The sequence below is a fragment of the Mesoplodon densirostris genome, chromosome 14 (assembly GCF_025265405.1).
Source record: "Mesoplodon densirostris isolate mMesDen1 chromosome 14, mMesDen1 primary haplotype, whole genome shotgun sequence".
Taxonomy (NCBI): Eukaryota; Metazoa; Chordata; class Mammalia; order Artiodactyla; family Ziphiidae; genus Mesoplodon; species Mesoplodon densirostris.
This window is the reverse complement of record NC_082674.1, coordinates 51,935,095-51,953,645: the sequence shown is the minus strand read 5'-3', so window position 1 is coordinate 51,953,645 and position 18,551 is coordinate 51,935,095. Positions and strand designations below refer to the sequence as shown.

At 35.6% G+C, this 18,551-nt stretch overlaps 1 protein-coding gene across 4 annotated transcripts in view; it reads left to right on the top strand.

Moving 5' to 3' along the window:
* The window catches only part of USP34 (ubiquitin specific peptidase 34), a 243,180-nt gene that overhangs the window by 55,716 nt on the left and 168,913 nt on the right, over positions 1 to 18,551 (top strand). For all 4 annotated transcript variants that reach the window (XM_060117859.1, XM_060117860.1, XM_060117858.1 and 1 more), the window contains 5 exons: positions 1,443 to 1,493; positions 1,657 to 1,806; positions 10,733 to 10,800; positions 14,000 to 14,192; positions 15,284 to 15,345. In XM_060117859.1, coding sequence (XP_059973842.1) covers positions 1,443 to 1,493; positions 1,657 to 1,806; positions 10,733 to 10,800; positions 14,000 to 14,192; positions 15,284 to 15,345 — 524 coding nt within the window. The remainder of the gene's footprint in view (positions 1 to 1,442; positions 1,494 to 1,656; positions 1,807 to 10,732; positions 10,801 to 13,999; positions 14,193 to 15,283; positions 15,346 to 18,551) is intronic.

The following is an 18,551-nucleotide window of genomic DNA, read 5'->3' as shown; positions in this document are numbered from 1 at the left end:
TAATACCACAGGAGTTCTTATATTCTGGATTTTTTGAAGACAAAAGGTTTGCTAAGAATAACTTAAAACTTTAACTGTGGCCCTGGTAGTAGAGGCTTGAGAATACATTTAAGGAGGTTTAGTACACTTAATTTGACAAGTGTTTTGACCTCTCTTAGGACAGTTTTTGATTATTCTGAAATGTTCTGAGAGTTTTATGTATGCTCTCAATCAGTTGTTTTCAAACTTTATTTCAGCAGTCAAACTTTATTTAAAACAGGTAACAGCAAAGAATGAATGGGTTCCTTTGGCAGCTAACTTTTCAGCTGAAAGTATCTAACCTTCTGATTATAAAAGTAACACTTTCAGTATGACTAAAAAAACATAGACTATACAAAATGTAGAGTTTAAAAGGCCTTGAATCTCTCCTTTTTCTCCATTCTCTCGTCAAAAAAAATGTTATGAAATTAGTTCAGATATTTTCAGACATTTAAAAATTTATGAAAATTAGATAATGTTCATAAATTCTATTTTTAACAAATACAGGGTATTTTTATATGCCTGTGCATATGGAATTCACCTTATTTTTTTGATTCACCTTATTTTTAACAGCATTTTAAAGGTATACTTTACATACCGTAAAAATAACTTGCTTAAAGTATATATTATTTTCATAAATTTATGGAGCCGTGCAACCATTACCACATTTCAGTTTGAGAACATTTTCATCATCCCCAAAAGATAATCCCTCATGCCATTTCACCTTATTATTTTTGAAGGCTGCATAAGACCCTAGATGGTTATGTCACCATTTTATTTAGCCAGCCTATTGATGGATATTGAAGTTGTTTCTCATTTTGAGATGTTATAAATAGTTTCAGTGAGCATCATTATACATACATTTTCCAGCACTACTTTTACTAGTTGTTAGGATAAATAACCAGAAGTTGATTTGCTGGGTCAAAGGGAAGGTACATTTTAAATGTTGATAGGTAACTGCCAAATTATCCTCTAACAAGGTCATACCAGCTTATATTCACACCAACAGTGGATGAGTATGCTTTTAGGTAGTTTAAATCTTATGTATGGAAAGCACGTTGTGGAACTTTTGAGTATACCTCTAGAGAGTTCCCGAGTACAGTTTCAAAACCACTTAACTAAGTTAAAAATGTTCAAATGTTCAAAAATTACCCCAATTATTTAAGGAAAGGTTTTTGTTTAAGAAGGCAAAATAATGTGTAGCACATAGTATAGAAAGATTTCTTTGGAGAAGAGTTAAAATATACTTTAGAACTGAATGATATTAGCTTCAGTTAGGAATACTGCTGTTGATGATGAGAAGCAATTGTACAATTGGTGAGTTTTTATAAAATCAATCTTTAAAAAATCGTAGTTTTTAAAGATTGTCATGTAGTGTGATATAATTGTATTTACCTTTTTTTCTTTTTTTTTTTTTAAATCAGGATATATCAACCCAAGAAAGCAACATATTAGGGGCATTCTGTGATATGAATGTAAGTTTATCTTTTTTCATTCTTAGGTTTATGGAAAATTTTACTTTTTTGTTCATGTAAGTCTTTTTGAGTTTATGTCTGACCAGTATCTTTCCAGTACTGGTAGTAAAATAAAAATTGTTCCTGATAAGTTTTAAAATAATAGATTTTCTTTTTTCTTCAGGATGTAGAAGTACCATTGCATTTGCTTCGTTATGTATGTTTGTTTTGTGGGAAAAATGGCCTTTCTCTCATGAAGGACTGCTTTGAATATGGAACTCCTGAAACTTTGCCATTTCTTATAGCACATGCATTTATTACAGTTGTATCTAATGTAAGTATTGTTTGGAATTGGTTTTAATCTTGGGATCAAAGTCTAGTATTTTAATAACATGAATTTTTATGTCCAGAAAAGGCAGGTTATGAGTGATTTACATGTACAATCCTGTTTTTTTTTTTCTTCTGGATTATACTTTGAAAAAATCGAGTACAGAAATCTTTTTTAAAAAAGTCTTTGTTATAATAAATTGGAATTTGTATCAGCGGTTAGGACTTGGTGCTTTCACTGCTGTGGCCCAGGTTCAATCCCCGGTTGGGGAACTAAGATCCTGCAAGCCGCACGGCACAGCCAAAAAAAAAAAAAAATTAATGAATTTAAGTTTACTAGGTAAATTTAGCTATCTCCCTCTTTAGTCGGGGATTTTGTACTGGGAAATTTTAGAGTTTTTGGTTACTTAAATGATGGTTAGCCTAGCCTAGGGCACTACTACAGTGTGTCTGACTTCCCTGTATATTGCAAGTGAAGAACTAACATTTCTTTTTGCCTTTGTAAAGAAGATAATTCTTTCAAATGTTGTCAATGTCAGCTACTGTGAAGCACAATATGTGTGGAAGCAGAGAGAAATACATTTTACTACCTGTGTATTAAAATTTAACCTAAAATAATCTTCTGTTCTGGTCATCATTTAAAAAAATAGTGAAGCAAAACTGAAATCTAACTTTACCAAAGCCTGAATTCTTGTATTAACTGAATTACCTTAAGTAATAACTACTGTGAAATATTTCAAGTGTGTATATAAAATAAAAATACAGGGTGAAAAAAAGACTGAACAAAATAACTTTGTTTCATCATTTCCAGTGTAGAAATAACACTGGAGAGGACACTGGCTTTACTCAAATTTATTGAGTATCCAGAACTCCATGTTTCCATATTTGAAATAATTAATTTGTATCAAGGTCATTTTTAGTCCCCAAATTCCTTGGTTTCTGACAGGTTGAACATACTACATGTAATGGCAGTGTAGCATGGTAGGTTAAGAATATACACTTTGGAGTCACAGTTGCATTTGAATTCTGAACCTGAGCCTCAGTTTTTTAATTCATAGAATGGGAATGATAAATATGGTGATCTACCTTAAAAGATTGTTGTGAGGTTTTAAGATTTTAAGCTCTTATTAATAGCACCTGATACATAGTAAGCCCTTAGTGACTGGTGCTGCTATTTATTTTACCTATTATTAACACTTACCTGATTCTGTTAGTCTGATTGACCTTATTTGTTTGAAAGGAAGTTTTATTCAATTTGGCTTCCTTTGGGACAAAGAATAAAATACAGACTTTTGAGTGAACTTAAATCCTGTGTTGACATTTTAGTTTTAAACTGTCATAAATTTAGAGAGGGTAAATAACTGAGTTTGAAATCCAAAGTTCAAAAAATAATTTATCAACAGTTTTCCTTAATCAGGAATATTACCTGAATTAAAATGTATTTCTTGAATTAATTTTACTAAATCTTGGTGTTAAAAGTCTATTATGGGGCTTCCCTGGTGGTGCAGTGGTTAAGAGTCCGCCTGCCAATGCAGGGGACACGGGTTCGTGCCCCGGTCCGGGAAGATCCCACATGCCGTGGAGTGGCTGGGCCCGTGAGCCATGGCTGCTGAGCCTGCGTGTCCGGAGCCTGTGCTCCGCAACGGGAGAGGCCACAACAGTGAGAGGCCTGCGTATCGCAAAAAAAAAAAAAAAAAAAAAAAAAAAAAAAAGTCTATTATGGAAGCCTCGTTAAAGGTAACTTATTGCTATCTCTTGAAAAGTAATCCTTTACTAAAGAAAAAGGTTTGGATTCTGTTTCATTTTTCTCTTCAGCCTTTTTGTGACTGCTAATTGGTGGGCTATTGTCAATTCGCATAACTTTATCTTGTAACTCAACTGAGACCGTTAAACCAAAGTTAAAATTAGTCATACTGCTTAAATTATTAATGTAATTGTTTGGATACTATAATCTATGTTTGTTTTTTTCCTGAGAGTGTAACATAATGTACTTTTTAACCAAAGGTTTTATAACTTGATTGGGTAACTCTCATTTGGCATCTTTTCCTCATAAAAAAATATTTTTTTGATTTTGCTCTCTTCTAATTTTTTAAATATAGTTAATACTTTGGTGCAAATTAAGAGCTTAAATTACAATTCTTTTTGTAATTAAGTTGTCTGCAGACCCTGTACTTTATTTTTTTCAGAGTTTGGAGTTTTTCTTAAGGGACTGGTGACATTTAAAGCAATATAAGTGTTGGCATGATTTCTGACCTTTTATTTGGAGTTTTGACCACTCTGCCTGAAGTTTATATGAAAACACTTAGCAGCCACTTTAAACAATTGAAATAGACATCCTTTTGCATTTTGAGAAACTTTAAGGCCTTTAAATTTCAGACTTTTCTAGTTACATACAAATTGATCTAGAGTGGAGTAGTTTCCTTTAGTGGATCATTGTAAATTATAAATCCTGGTCGTTTCTATATGTCTCATTTCTTTTCTTGAGAAATAGGCAGCTTGTTTAGCCATGTTGTTTCAGCTTCAGTAAGGCTGAAGTTCCCTTATTTGGGAACCTCTGATCTTCCATGGGCTTTCATACAGGAACAAAAACTCCTACATTTAAATAATGAAAAAAATACTGGATATTAGGGCAATCCTTTTCTTGAGAAGCAAAAAATTCTATGAATTGTAAACAACTTTTATGGTAAGGTAGGTAAAGCCTGACCTTATTGAGTACCTGTTTCTCTCACACTTAATCATAATAAATCACACATTCAGAAGAAAACATGTTTATATCAGTTCCTGGGAACCAAACCATTCTGTTTGTTTTCTAGGGTCATTCTGTCACTCTTAATGAGGAAGGTGGTGTTATCTCCTAGAACCTTAGCTTGCAGCACAGGAAAACTCGCTTTGCCCTGAGTCTGAGTTATCAGCAAAGAAGGAAAACTCTTACTTTCATCAGTTAAGGTTCAAATCTGATAATACGCTTAGGCCCATACATTTATTTCAGTCTCAAAAGTTTGTTTTAGCATTTCTAAACACTGACTGTTAGGAGAGTTCTCAGTTTTGCACAAGTATTACTCCACTCTTATAAGGATCTATTCTTAGTGATAATGACTGCAGCCTCAGGGAAATAACAACAAAATCTTTATATATGTAGTTTTCTTATTTTGTATTGGCCTTTAGATTTTCAGCAAAAGCAGTTAACCAGTATTTAGCACAGCTTAGAGAAGTAGAATGCAGAGTCCTCATAGAAGTTTCCCCACTGAGATGCATGGTGGTTATAGCTCATAGTATGTATCCTGCCTCAGCCCTCAGCAAAGATGCCTGAGTTAGTCATCTCAGACATGACACCTTTTATTAATTACAAAATAACAAAGCCTGAGGACTTTCCATAAAGAATTTAAGAGTCATGGGATTTATTTTATTAATATGAATGGAAAAGTACAAATGAGCCTTAATAAACCTCATGAATATATGCTTTACAAAACAGATATGACAGATTATTACCTAAGAAATGTTATCAGAGATGCAAACTTGTAGTAACACATCAGAAGACACAACAATTTCTGAACTGTCAGTTTCCTAATACTACTTTACAAAAAACACTAAAAAGGACTATTTAATATCAGAAGTTAGGTTGGGATTATACATTTTCATATATTTTCACACTAATCAGGAGAGTTCGTTGACAGTTCAGTGAAGTTTTCATTTTGTCATTTTGTTAAAACTAGCTCTGTGATGCAGAATACTGCCTGCATTTCTGCAGTTATAAGGGGATCAGACAATATTTTTTCCTATTCCTGAAATTTTTAACATGTACTTAGAAGGGCTACTAGAACTCTGTTATCACCAAGAGGGGGAAGCTCAAAACTTACAGTAAGGAAAGAAAAAGGACCTATATGATTAATAGCATATGGAATTTGATTCTTGTAATGGTATACCTCATAGTAGATTAAAGAATGTAGATTTTACAGAGAAATCATCTTGGGCTTGAATTGTAGTTCTGTTATGTACTATCTCATTTTTTTGTTTTTGTTTGTTTTACTTAAAAATTTTTTATTGATGTACTATCTAATTTTGATTACATTATGTCTGTAAGCCTCACTTTTTTCATCTATCAGAATGGAAGTATTAAGTGTTCAGTAAATGGTAGCTCTTCTTTCTATTAAAAATTTCTTTCCAATGTTGACATTTTTTCCCTTGTCATTTTTATTTAAATTTTTGTTCATTGGCATATTTGTTTATCCCCAAATAAAAGATATCACTGTACCTATTTTCATTTTCATCCTCTCTAATGTATCTTATATATAATTGAATCTGTTAACCTTTTAAAAAATTTTGAAATAAACATATAGAAAAGTGAACAGAATGATAAGATATGTCTCAGTGACTTATCAAAGCGAATATCCCATTTAACCACTACCCATGTCAAGAAACAAATCATTGTCAACTCCCCAGAAGCCTCCTTTATGATTCCTCTAAGTCACTATCCCATCTCTTTGCCCTTAAAGGTGAACACAATTCATATTTTTATTTATTGCTTTTCTTTGTTTTATTACTTAAGCTTATATCCCTAAATACTATGATGTAGTTTTGTCTCTTGCTAACCATTTAAGTGGAATCACATACAGTGCATTCTTTCATGTATGGCTACTTCTGTTTAACATTGAGATTTATATTGCATGTAGTTCGAGTTGCTCATTTTGATTGTTGTATAATACTCCTTTAAAAATATACCAACATTGATCTGTTTTACTGGTGATGGATTAATGTGGTGTCAGCATTCTCTTACATGTCTTTTGGTGCATATGTACATGTATTTTATTTTCATATATATCTAGTAGTGGAATTTCTTTATCAAAGGGTATACATATATTCAGTTTTACACATTAATGCTAAGATTTTCCAAAGTGATTGTATTAATTTACACTCTTACCAGGAATGAGAGTTCCCATTGCTCCATATCCTTGCAAACACCTAGTATTCTAACTCTTAGAGATTCCTGATGAACTAGTAGTAGTATCTCATTGTGGTCTACTTTTGTGTTTTTAAATGACTAAAGAGATTGAGCACCATTTCATGGGCATATTAGCCATTTCAATATTTTTCGAGAAGTAGTTCAAATTTTTTTTTTTTTTTTTTTGCGGTACGCGGGCCTCTCACTGTTGTGGCCTCTCCGGTTGCGGAGCACAGGCTCTGGACGCGCAGGCTCAGCGGCCAAGGCTCACGGGCCCAGCCACTCTGCGGCATGTGGGATCTTCCCGGACCGGGGCACGAACCCGTGTCCCCTGCATCGGCAGGTGGACTCTCAACCACTGCGCCACCAGGGAAGCCCAGTTCAAGATTTTTTAATCTGTTTTAAAAATGAAATTGTTTGCCTTTTCCTTACGAATGTGTGGAGATTCCTTATGTGTTTTGGATACAAGTCTTTTGCCTGACATGTATGTATTGCTAATATCTTCTTCAACTCTGATTTTGCTTTTCATTCTCTTGTGTCTTTTAAGAGTTATTATTTTTAATTTAACTATAGTTGATATACAATACTGTGTTAGTTTCAGGTGTACAGCTTCAGGTTCTTTTTTTTGAAAATTTATTTATTTATTTATTTATTTATTTATATTTTTGGCTGTGTTGGGTCTTCGTTGCTGCTTGCGGATTTCTCTAGTTGCGGTGAGTGGGGGCTGCTCTTCGCTGAGTGCGCAGGCTTCTCGTTGCGGTGCTTCTCTTGTTGCAGAGCATGGGCTCTAGGCACACAGGCTTCAGTAGTTGTGGCACACAGGCTCTAGAGTGCCGGCTCAGTAGTTGTGGCACACAGACTTAGTTGCTCCACTGCATGTGGGATCTTCCCGGACCAGGGCTTGAACCCGTGTCCCCTGCATTGGCAGGCAGATTCTTAACCAGTGCACCACCAGGGAAGCCCCAGATTCTTTTTCATTATAGGTTAGTACAAGATACTGAATATAGTTCCATGTGCTATACAGTAAATCCTTGTTGTTTATTTTATATGTACTAGTGCATATCTATTAATCCCATACTCCCAACTTATCCTTCCCTCTCCCCCTTCCCCTTTGGTAACCATAAGTTTGTTTCCTGTTTTGTACAGAAGTTGATTTGTATTATTTTTTTTAGATTCCATGTATAAATGATATCTTATAGAATTTGTCTTTCTCTGCCTAACTTACTTAATATGCAAATCTCTAGGTCCATCCACGTTGCTGCAAATGGAAGGATTTCTTTTTTTTTTTTTAATGGTTAGGTAATATTCTATTGTGTATGTATACCACATCTTCTTTATCCATTCATCTGTTGATGGACATTTAGGTTGCTTTTATGTCTTGGCTATTGTGAATATTGCTGCTGTGAACATTGGAGGGGGTGCATGTACCTTTTTTTTTTTTTGCAGTACGTGGGCCTCTCACTGTTGTGGCCTCTCCCATTGCGGAGCGCAGGCTCCAGACGCGCAGGCTCAGCGGCCATGGCTCACGGGCCCAGCCGCTCCGCGGCATGTGGGATCTTCCCGGACCGGGGCACGAACCCGTGTTCCCTGCATCGGCAGGCGGACTCTCAACCACTGCGCCGCCAGGGAAGCCCTTATCTTTAGTTTTTAAAGGAATCTCCAGACTGTTTTCCGTAGGGCTTTACCAATTTACATTCCCACCAATAGTGTAGGAGGATTCCCTTTTCTCCAAACCCTCTAGCATTTATTATTTCTGGACTTTTTGATGATGGCTGTTCTGACTGGTGTGAGGTGTCGTTTTGATTTCATTAAGAGTTATTTTCTAACCAAACTTAATGGTGTATAATTTATAAAAATTTTTTTTCTTTATGGTTAATGTTTTCATTAATGGATAAAAATCTTTCTTATGAAGATATTTTTCTATGTTCTGGAATTTTTATTATGTTACTTTCACATTTTGATCTTTAGTTCAGTTGGAATTGACTTTTGTGTGTGGTGTGTGAGGGATCAGGATTCATTTTCTTTTCTATATGGACAGACACTGGACCTGTCACTATTTATAGCAAAGACAGTCCTTTCCCATTTGTTCTGAAGTATCATTTTGTCATAAATCAGGTATCTATGTGTCTTCTTGTGCATGGGTCTGGGGTTTTTAGTATATTAGTCTATTTGATTAGTCTTGTGCCCTTTTGCATACCGTCTTAATTTCTGCTGCTTTATAAGAAGTCTTGCTATCTGGTAAAGCAAGTTCTACCTCCATGTCATTTTTATTTTTTTAAATTTATTTTATTTATTTATTTATTTCCCCTTGTCATTTAAAAAAAATTTTATTACGGTGTAACTGACATATAACATTAATTTCAGTTGATTCAATATTTGTATATGTTACAAAATGATTACCACAGGAAGTCTGGTTAACGTCTGACACCATTCATAATTAACAAATTGTTTTTTTATAAGAACTTTTAAGAACTATTAGCACTTTCAAATATGCCAAACAGTTTTATTAAGTATAGTCACCATGCATTATATCTCTACTCCCTGTCATTCTGAAAGAGTGTTTTGTCTCTTCTTGGACTTTTGCATTTGGAATCAGTGCCTAAAGTTCCACGTATAAACCTTTTTGGGTTGCATTGAATCTGTAGATCAATTTGCAGAGAACTCTCATCTCTGCAATATTGAGTCTTCTAATGTATAAATATGATAAATGTGTTTTTATTTACATGCTTTAAGATTTGTCTCATAATTTTCTGTGTTTATGTGGAGATGTTATATACCTTGTTAGACAATTTCTAGGTGCATGATATTTTTTGATGCTGTTGTAAAGAGAATATTTTTGAAAATTTTATTTATTATTTTTTTCTGGTATGTAAGATGTGTATATATGTATTATATATATGTAATATAGTATGTGTGTGTATGTATGTATTTATGTGTGTATATTAATTCATTTACTTATATTAACTTTCTAAGCAGCAATCTTGCTAAACTAGTTAATTCCAAAAAGGTTTATCTGAAAATTATTTTGGATTTCTTACTTATATAATCACATCATCTCAGAGTAATATTGAATTTAATTCTTCCTTTTTAGCCTTATGCCTTTTATTTGGTTTCTTGTCTGTTGCACTGTCTAGGACCTTCAGTTTAAGTTGAATTAAAGGTATTCTTGTCTTGTTCCTAGTCTCAGAGGGAAGAGTTTTAGCATTTCACCGTTAGTATTGTATTTGCTATAGGACTTACGTTTCATTAGATTAAAGTGAAGCCATGCAGTCTGTATTTACAAATTTGTTTTCAGTTTGTATTACTTGCATGTGTTAAGGCTTAGTATTGTAGTTTCTTGTTTGATGATTTGCTTAGGATTTTTTTCTTATATGATATTTAAACCACGATTTATGAGAATAAAACTAATATAAGCACATTAGATTTAGAAATGGGCTGGAATATTATGCAGAAAAAATTAAGTGAACAGATTATTATAACTTTCATTATAACTTAGATTGGGATACTTATAGTAAGAGCTTAATTAAGCAAATAGTTGTTGATGTTGTGATCAGTGTTTGACTCTATAAAATATATTTGTCTTAGATGGATATTGAAGTGACCAGATATCAGGTAATTTGATATTTTTTAGAAGGAAGGATGAATTATTAAAAAATTAATTTAGTTCGATAGTATTTGGGTTGCTACCATACAGAGAGGTATAGAGTAGCAGGTAGTAAGATGTTACTTGGATAGATGGTTCTCCCTTTTCAGGAAGAAACTGATAGTAATTCTTCAGATTGATTTTAGGTATATGGATTAGAATTGTTTATAGGTTAAATTACTTACCTAATATGTGGGCAGTCGTATTTCTTAGTTTATCCTTTTCAAAATAGATGAAATATATTTAGTTTTTAGAGGCAGGAAAATACTAAATGTTCTTGTTTTTAATTAAAGACATATGTTATTTCACATATTCATTAATCATTAATATCATTTTTATGTTTCTTTATAGATTAGAATATGGCTACATATCCCTGCTGTCATGCAGCACATTATCCCTTTTAGGACATATGTTATCAGGTAAGTTTATAAAATCTTTCCCCCCTGGTTATCAGTGTAGTAATGTTTAAACTATTCATAACATATAACAGAATTATATTGTTTGAAAGTCCTTTGTATTCACATCCTCCAGAGAAAATTTTTGACAATTTGATGTATTTTTTAATGCACCTATGTAGGTTTATATCTAATGTTTACTTTTAAGCAATTTATGTTGGAATTTTTTAATGTAAGTATAAAGAATTAAACAGATTAACAGTGGTTGCATGATATTCCACTATAATCCAGTCAACAAATATATACTAAGTATTATGTTGTAGGCACTGGAGATACAGCAGAGAAGAAAATATATCTCCTTTTGTGCAGTCTGTGTGCACAATAAGTAAATGATACAGTTCATCAGGAAGTCCTGAGTATGACAGAGAAAAATAGTAGCAAGTGTGAGTTGAGAGTTCTAGAGAGCAGGTCACAGTTATATCTATGGTATAGAGAAGGTCTCATTGGGGAAAGGGTGATATTTGAGTTCTGGAAGTTCCAACCTAAGAAGGAAACCTAAGACGAGGATAGAGATATTTTCATATTGATTAGGCTTATAGTGTAAACTATTGGAGTTCTAAGATTGTATTTCTTGATAATATTTATGAGTTCTTTATAATTTTTATTCATTTGCAAAGATTTGAGTGCCTGCTATTTTCCGGTTACTGTTCAGGTTGTTGGAGAAAGTATAAGGAAAAGAATCAGATAGTGATGAATCCTATGCAAGTAAAGATAAGGTGATAGAGAATATGAGGCCTTTCTGAAAGGTGACATCTGAGGAACATGAATCTGCTAATCAGATGATAAGTAGAAGGACATATTTCAGGTAGAAGGAACATAAGGGCATAGGCTTTGAAGTTGGAAAGAATATGACATATTAAAAAACTAGAAGTAGGGACTTCCCTGGTGGCACAGTGGCTAAGAATATGCCTGCCAATGCAGGGGACACGGGTTCGAGCCCTGGTCCAGGAAGATCCCACATGCCGCGGAGCAACTAAGCCCGTGCGCCACAACTACTGAGCCTGCGCTCTAGAGCCTGCAAGTCACGACTAGTGAAGCCCGTGTGCCACAACTACTGAAGTCCATGCACCTAGAGCCTGTGCTCCGCAACAAGAGAAGCCACCACAATGAGAAGCCTGCGCACCGCAAAGAAGAGTAGCCCCCACTCACCGCAACTAGAGAGAGCCCGCGTGTAGCAACGAAGACCCAACACAGCCAAAAATAAAATAAATAAATAAAGACATTTATTAAAAAAAACAAACAAAACTAGAAGTAGACTGGTGGAGCATAGTGTGTCAGGAGGTAAGATTATGATATGAGGTTGGATATAAACAGGGGCAGGTTATTCAGGACCTTCAAGCCATTTTAAGGAGTTTGGATTTAATTTTAGCAGTGGGATCTATTGAAGGGTTTTAAGCAGATGAATCATGATGGCTTTTTTTAAAAAAAATATTTTAAGCTGGAGCTTCCCTGGTGGCGCAGTGGTTGAGAGTCCGCCTGCCAATGCAGGGGACACGGGTTCGTGCCCCGGTTTGGGAAGATCCCACATGCCACGGAACGGCTAGGCCCGTGAGCCATGGCTGCTGAGCCTGCGCGTCCGGTGTCCGGAGCCTGTGCTCCGCAACGGGAGAGGCCACAACAGTGAGAGGCCTGCGTACCGCAAAAAACAAAACAAAACAAAAAAACCCCACCAAACCTCACGGGAATAAATGAGGCCATCTGGGGAGAGAATGTAGAAAGAGAACAGAAGTGAATGTAGGGGACTTCCCTGGTGGTCCAGCGGGTAAGACTCCATGCTCCCAGTGTGGGGGGCCCGGGTTCGATCCCTGGTCAGGGAACTAGATCCCACATGCATGCTGCAACTAAGAGTTTGCATGCACAACTGAGTCCACATGCTGCAGCAGAGATCCTGCGTGCCGCAACTAAGACCTGGCACGGCCTAAATTTAAAAAAATAGTGAATCTAGGATGGAGTGCTATATCAGTTTGCTTTTGCTGTGTGAGAAAACACCCAAAACTAGTAGCTTAAAATAACAACCATTTATTATTTGTCACAGTTCTCTGGTTGGCTAGCTTTTCTGATCTGGGCTGACTTGGCTGGACCTGGGTGCTCTGTGATAGATAACCTCAGTCATTTGTCCTCTAGTTGGCAGGCTGATTGATCTTGAGTGGGGAAGGGTGCTCATATGTATCTTGGCAGTTGGCTGGATGTCAGTTGGGGCATTAGCCGTGTCTCTCTCATCCAGCAGGCTATCCTGAGTCCTCTTCTCAGTGGTGGAAGAGTTCCCAGCAAGAGAGGGCAAGCTCAAAGGCTTTTTAAGCTTCTGCTTATGTTACATCTCTTAATACCCCACTGGGCAAAGGAACCTTCATGGTAAAGCTCAGATGCAAGGAAGTAGAGGAATAAATGACACCTTTGTTGGGAAGAGTGGTAAAGTCACATTGCAAAGACTACTATATAAAGTGATGGGAGGAATTTGGGGCCTTTCTGCAATCCATTACAAGCCCTGAGGAGCAATAATGTTGAAAGGTTGGGTACAGGAGGAGGAACCAACCAAATAGAATAGGCAGAGCCTGAGAGGAAAACCAGTGGTTTGTGATGTTTGAAAGCCAAAAAAGAATGATGTTTAAAATGTACACATTTTGAAGAATTTTGGCTGTGTTGGGGAGTAGATGTACTACTATTCATATGAAGTCAAGTGAAATTTCCTAAAACAGAAGCTGTATCCATGACAGGTACTAGAGAATAGTAAAGCTTTACTGGAGGTGCAGGTGCAGAATCTGATGTTAAATGACTTGGCTCTGTGCAGTTCCTCCCTCCCTCCCTTCCTCCCTCCCTCTTCCTCCTTCCCTCCCTTCCTCTCCCTCTCTGCTTTCCCCTCCCTCGCTCCCTCCCTCCCTCCCTTCCTTCCTTCCTTCCTTCCTTCCTTCCTTACATGTTGTGTTAGGCTTTGCAGTTCCTGATTTATGTTGGGCTCTAAGCAAAGGACACATTGCCACAGGTCACAATCCTTGAAGCATTACTTAGAAATAGTTTAAATTGGGAATATTAATCGCAGGATTCCAGGTTCTACTGTACTAAACAGTTTGGAGGTATGGAGCAAAGGAATATTATTGAATTATTGAGTGATCTTCAGAAATAGTTTGCAAGTTTTTGTGTACGTTGTATTTCTGAATCATTTCAGGTATTTATGCAAGCTCTCTGATCAGGAGTTAAGACAGAGTGCGGCTCGCAACATGGCTGACTTAATGTGGAGCACAGTGAAAGAACCATTGGACACGACGTTATGCTTTGATAAAGAAAGCCTAGATCTTGCATTTAAGTACTTTATGTCACCTACTTTGACTATGAGGTTGGCTGGATTAAGTCAGATAACGGTAAGCTGTATTTGCTTTATTTTTGGTAATTTTTTGTTTGTCCTCTCAGACTATCATCATTATAATAATACCTAGTATTTATGGAGCCACTTATGCCATGCTAGGCATTGATTGTGCTAAGTACTTTACATGCATTACTTTGTGTGACCCTTACAAATAAATTTCTATATGTTCTCTTTTTCCCTATATTAAATATGAGGAGACTGAGGCTTAGATTTAGAAGGTTTTATACCTTAGGTCTTTTTGATTTCCTTCACTTTTTTTTTTTTTAACTGTTCAGTTTTTTGCATTTAGAAAGCAGTGTTTTCAGAGAGAAAAAGAGTTGGAGATTATAAGTAGTTAATTTTCCAGGCAGAAGCCACAGATTATTGGGCCATAGGCCAAATTTGACTAACAGAAATGTTTGGTTTGCACAGTAGCAAATACTGTTTTAAATAGGGAGAAATACATATTATTGGCTTCTCCTGGAGGGGCGGGGTGGGGAGAAAGACCTAGTGTCTTTGGGTCTGTCTTCTTGCATGACAAGAATTTGCTAGAACTAAGTAGTTAACTGCATTCTTTAGAATGGATATATTTTCTCTGGTTTACCAAGGTCTGCATTAGGTTTACTCCTTTACATTTGGTGTAGTTATTCTGAAGTAGCTAGATTGTACCCATGTATTGAATTTTGTGACCTAGATTTTACCCACGTATTGGACTTTGTAAGTGTTGAAAACGCTTAATGACAGTTTCCCAAATCAAATCTTAAAAGTGTATGTCTAGGAAGCCTTTCCCGAAATTCAGTTTGTAATGACATATTACTTGCTGCCTTGCATTAGATTTTTGTGTTTTTCCCTTGTTCAGCTTTTTCTCTAGCATTCTTAGTGGAATAAAGCCTAAGTATTACTTGTGGAATGAATTAGTGTTTAAAAATGATAAAGGAAATAGCCAGACTAATTGGGAAGTATATATGTGTATCTGATTACCTATCTTATATTTTATACTTCTGATCTGGTTATTGATTATGATCTACATATATCAAACTGTGTTGGCAATTGCTAACATATGCAAGAATAATTTTGGAAAAAATCTTTAATTTCTTTTCTCTATAGAATCAACTTCACACCTTCAATGATGTGTGCAATAATGAATCATTGGTATCAGACACAGAAACGTAAGTAGGAGCATTAATTTATGCATAAGTACACTATTTTAATGTGTAGCTGTTTGTATGGTAAATGTAATTGACTTTATTAAATTTGAAGTGTTTACTAGAAATTCTTTGCTTTGTGGCTTCATCTGTACAGTCTTAACAAGCTTTCAGAGGAATATATCGCAATACTTCTCTTTTTAAAAAAACATATTGTGTTATTTTTCACAAAATGCAAAGGGAGACCATTTGTACAGGAGAATTTAGTAGTAAAGAATATGGTACAGATAGTTTTCAGAAACCACACTTGATGCAGGAGAGGATCTCATTTAACACATTTTTCGGGGGAAAAACCCAAGTTCATGATGCTCATGTATGAAAAGAAGTAGTTTTTATAGCTTAGGGCTTTTTAGAGTACTTAGAAATATTTATTTTTTCCAATATTTATTCCATTTAGTTGTCCATGCAGTATAGAAATCATTTTTTAAATCTCGGTAGTAATATTTTCTGCTTGAACAGAGTTACATAGTTTTTTGTTTGTTTGTTTTTGCTGTGCCGCTGTGTGGTTTGCAGGATCTTAGTTCTACGACCAGGGATTAAACCCGTGCCCTCGGCAGTGAAAGCGCGGAGTCTTAACCACTGGACCGCTAGGGAATTCCCCAGAGTTATATAGTCTTAAGGTGTTAGAAAATTTGTAATTATATGAATGAGTCATAATTTTGCTTTACTGTAACTTTTATGCATTGATCTTAGTTTTGCTCTATGGAGCTGATCTCAGTTGAACCCAGCCCTTCTTGAATTTGGAAACCAGATACTATGTCTCTGTTTTTTCCCTCACATATTATGGTTTTTAGATTTATCACCAGACAAGTCATTCACTCTTGGCATCATTCTTTGTCAGTGGTCCCTTAAAATGTGTGGCCTAGAATTGGTAGTAGCATTATAAATTCTGGGTCATACTAGGAATGCTATTTCACACAGTCAAGATATTATATAGATTATATCCAGTGTATATAAAACTACACCTCTGGATTTCCCATTTGACCCCTCAGTACCCACCCTCCAACCCCTTCACACTGCCTCTAGGAGAATCTTAAAATTGCCAATGCAGTGATCACTCCCTATCCCTGCAAAAAGACCAAAAAAAAAAAAAAAAAAAATCCTGGAATCACCAGTGCAGTAACCCAACATGTCCAGGTTAGGTCTCTGTGTTGCTGTGGATAGAGAAAAGAAAGAATTCCATTCAAAAATGTGTAAGGTTTATACATACTAAAGATAAGAGGGAGGAGAGTAAAAGTTTTGAGAAATAGCAGGTAGGACAGTTTAAGTTGGGAAGAGAAGGGTCTGTACAGTGTGAAAAGATTGGAGCAAATACAAAAAGTGATAAATATTGTTGAAGCCTGTGAATTGGGTCTCTCTTTTTAAGCAGTTTTATTAAGATATAGATACATACCATAAAACTCACCTGTTTTTATAATGAATTTTAGAAAATTTACACAGTTGTGCAACTATCATCACAGTACAGTTCTAGAACATTTACATCACTTCAGAAAGGTTCCTTTTGCCCATTTGTAGTCAATCCCCATTCTCCCCACCACCCCCAACCCAGGGCCACACCGCATGGCATGTGGCATCTTAATTCCCTGCCCAGGGATCGAACCCATGCCCCCTGCAGTGGAAGCTCAGTCTTAACTGCTGGACTGCCAGGGAATTCCTTCAATCCCCATTCTTATTCCCAGCCCCACTAACCTTCTTTGTCTCTATAGATTTGCCCTTTTTTGGCATTTCCTATAAATGGAATTATATGACAGTGTTTTTTTCCATTGCCACCTTTCACTTATACTGTTTTTCTTGAGGTTCATTCATGTTGTGGTGTGAATCAGTACTTTGTTCCTTTTTATTGCTGAATAGTATTACATTATGTAGCTATGTCACATTTTGTTTATCCTTTTACCAAAGTTGATGGATATTTTGAGTGTTTCTACTTTTTGATTAGTATGAATAATGCTGCTTTAAACATTTGTGTACAAGTCTTTTTGTGGACATATGTTTTCATTTCTCTTGGTAGATACGTAGGAGTGCGATCACTGGTTTGTAAGGTCATTTTATGTTTAACTTTTAAAGAAACTGTCGAAATGTTTTCCAACATTTCTATATTATTTTATATTCCCACTAGCAATGTATGAGGGTTCCAGTTTTCCCCCCAGTCTTGTCAGCACTTGTTTTTATCTTTTTGATTATAGCCATTATAGTGGGTATAAAATGGCATTTCATTATGGTTTTAATTTACATTTGCCTAATTACTAAGGATGTTGAACATCTTTTTATATGGTTATTTGCCATTCTATTTCTTCTTCACTGAATTGTTTGTTCACTTTTTGCCTAGCTTTTAGTTGGGTTATTTGTCTTGTTTTATGGATTAGCATATGATCTGTACCACAGAATATTCATATGTGCTTAGGAAGACTGTTTATTCAGCTGTTGTTGTATGGAGTGTTCAGTAGATGTCTTTTAGGTCTAATGAGTTTGTAATATTGTTTGTCTTCTATATCCTTGTTGATTTTTTACCTACATTTGTTCTATTCCATTATCAAAAGTAGGGCATTGAAGTCTCCAACTTCAGTTTATCCTCATTTGTGGATTTTGTTTTTATGAATTTGCCTATTTGCTGCAATTTATTTGTAACCCCCAAATCAGTACTTTTGGTGCCCTCACGGTCATTTGCGGAAATGCACAGAGCAGTAAAAAATGAGTCTCCCAACATGCACATTTCCAACTGAAGTCATACAAGGTGATGCTCTGCGTTGTTTTAGTGCTGGTACAGAAATGACCAGAGGAAGGAAGTGGTAAGAGGTAGTGCAGTATAGTGCAAGAAGCTCTGGCTCTGGGCCGGGTGGAGGGATATGAATCTCAAGTCTAGCACATGGTATTGGGGCAGCCTCAGTAAAGTCACCTCAACACTTCTGAAGCTCATTTTCTCTTTTGAAAAATAGAGAAAATAGAATCTGATAAGAAGTTATTTTTAGGATTTAAGATTCAAGGGTTCAACATGAGTTAATTTAGTGCAGCAATTTTGTAGAACTCAGCTGCCATGAGTAACAAAAGTTGACTATATTATTTGTTTTTTTGTCCTTTCAATTCTATGGTGAAATACTATATACAATGGAGTTCTATTCAGCCATAAAAAAGAATGAAATCTTGCCATTTATGGTAACATGGATGGACCTTGA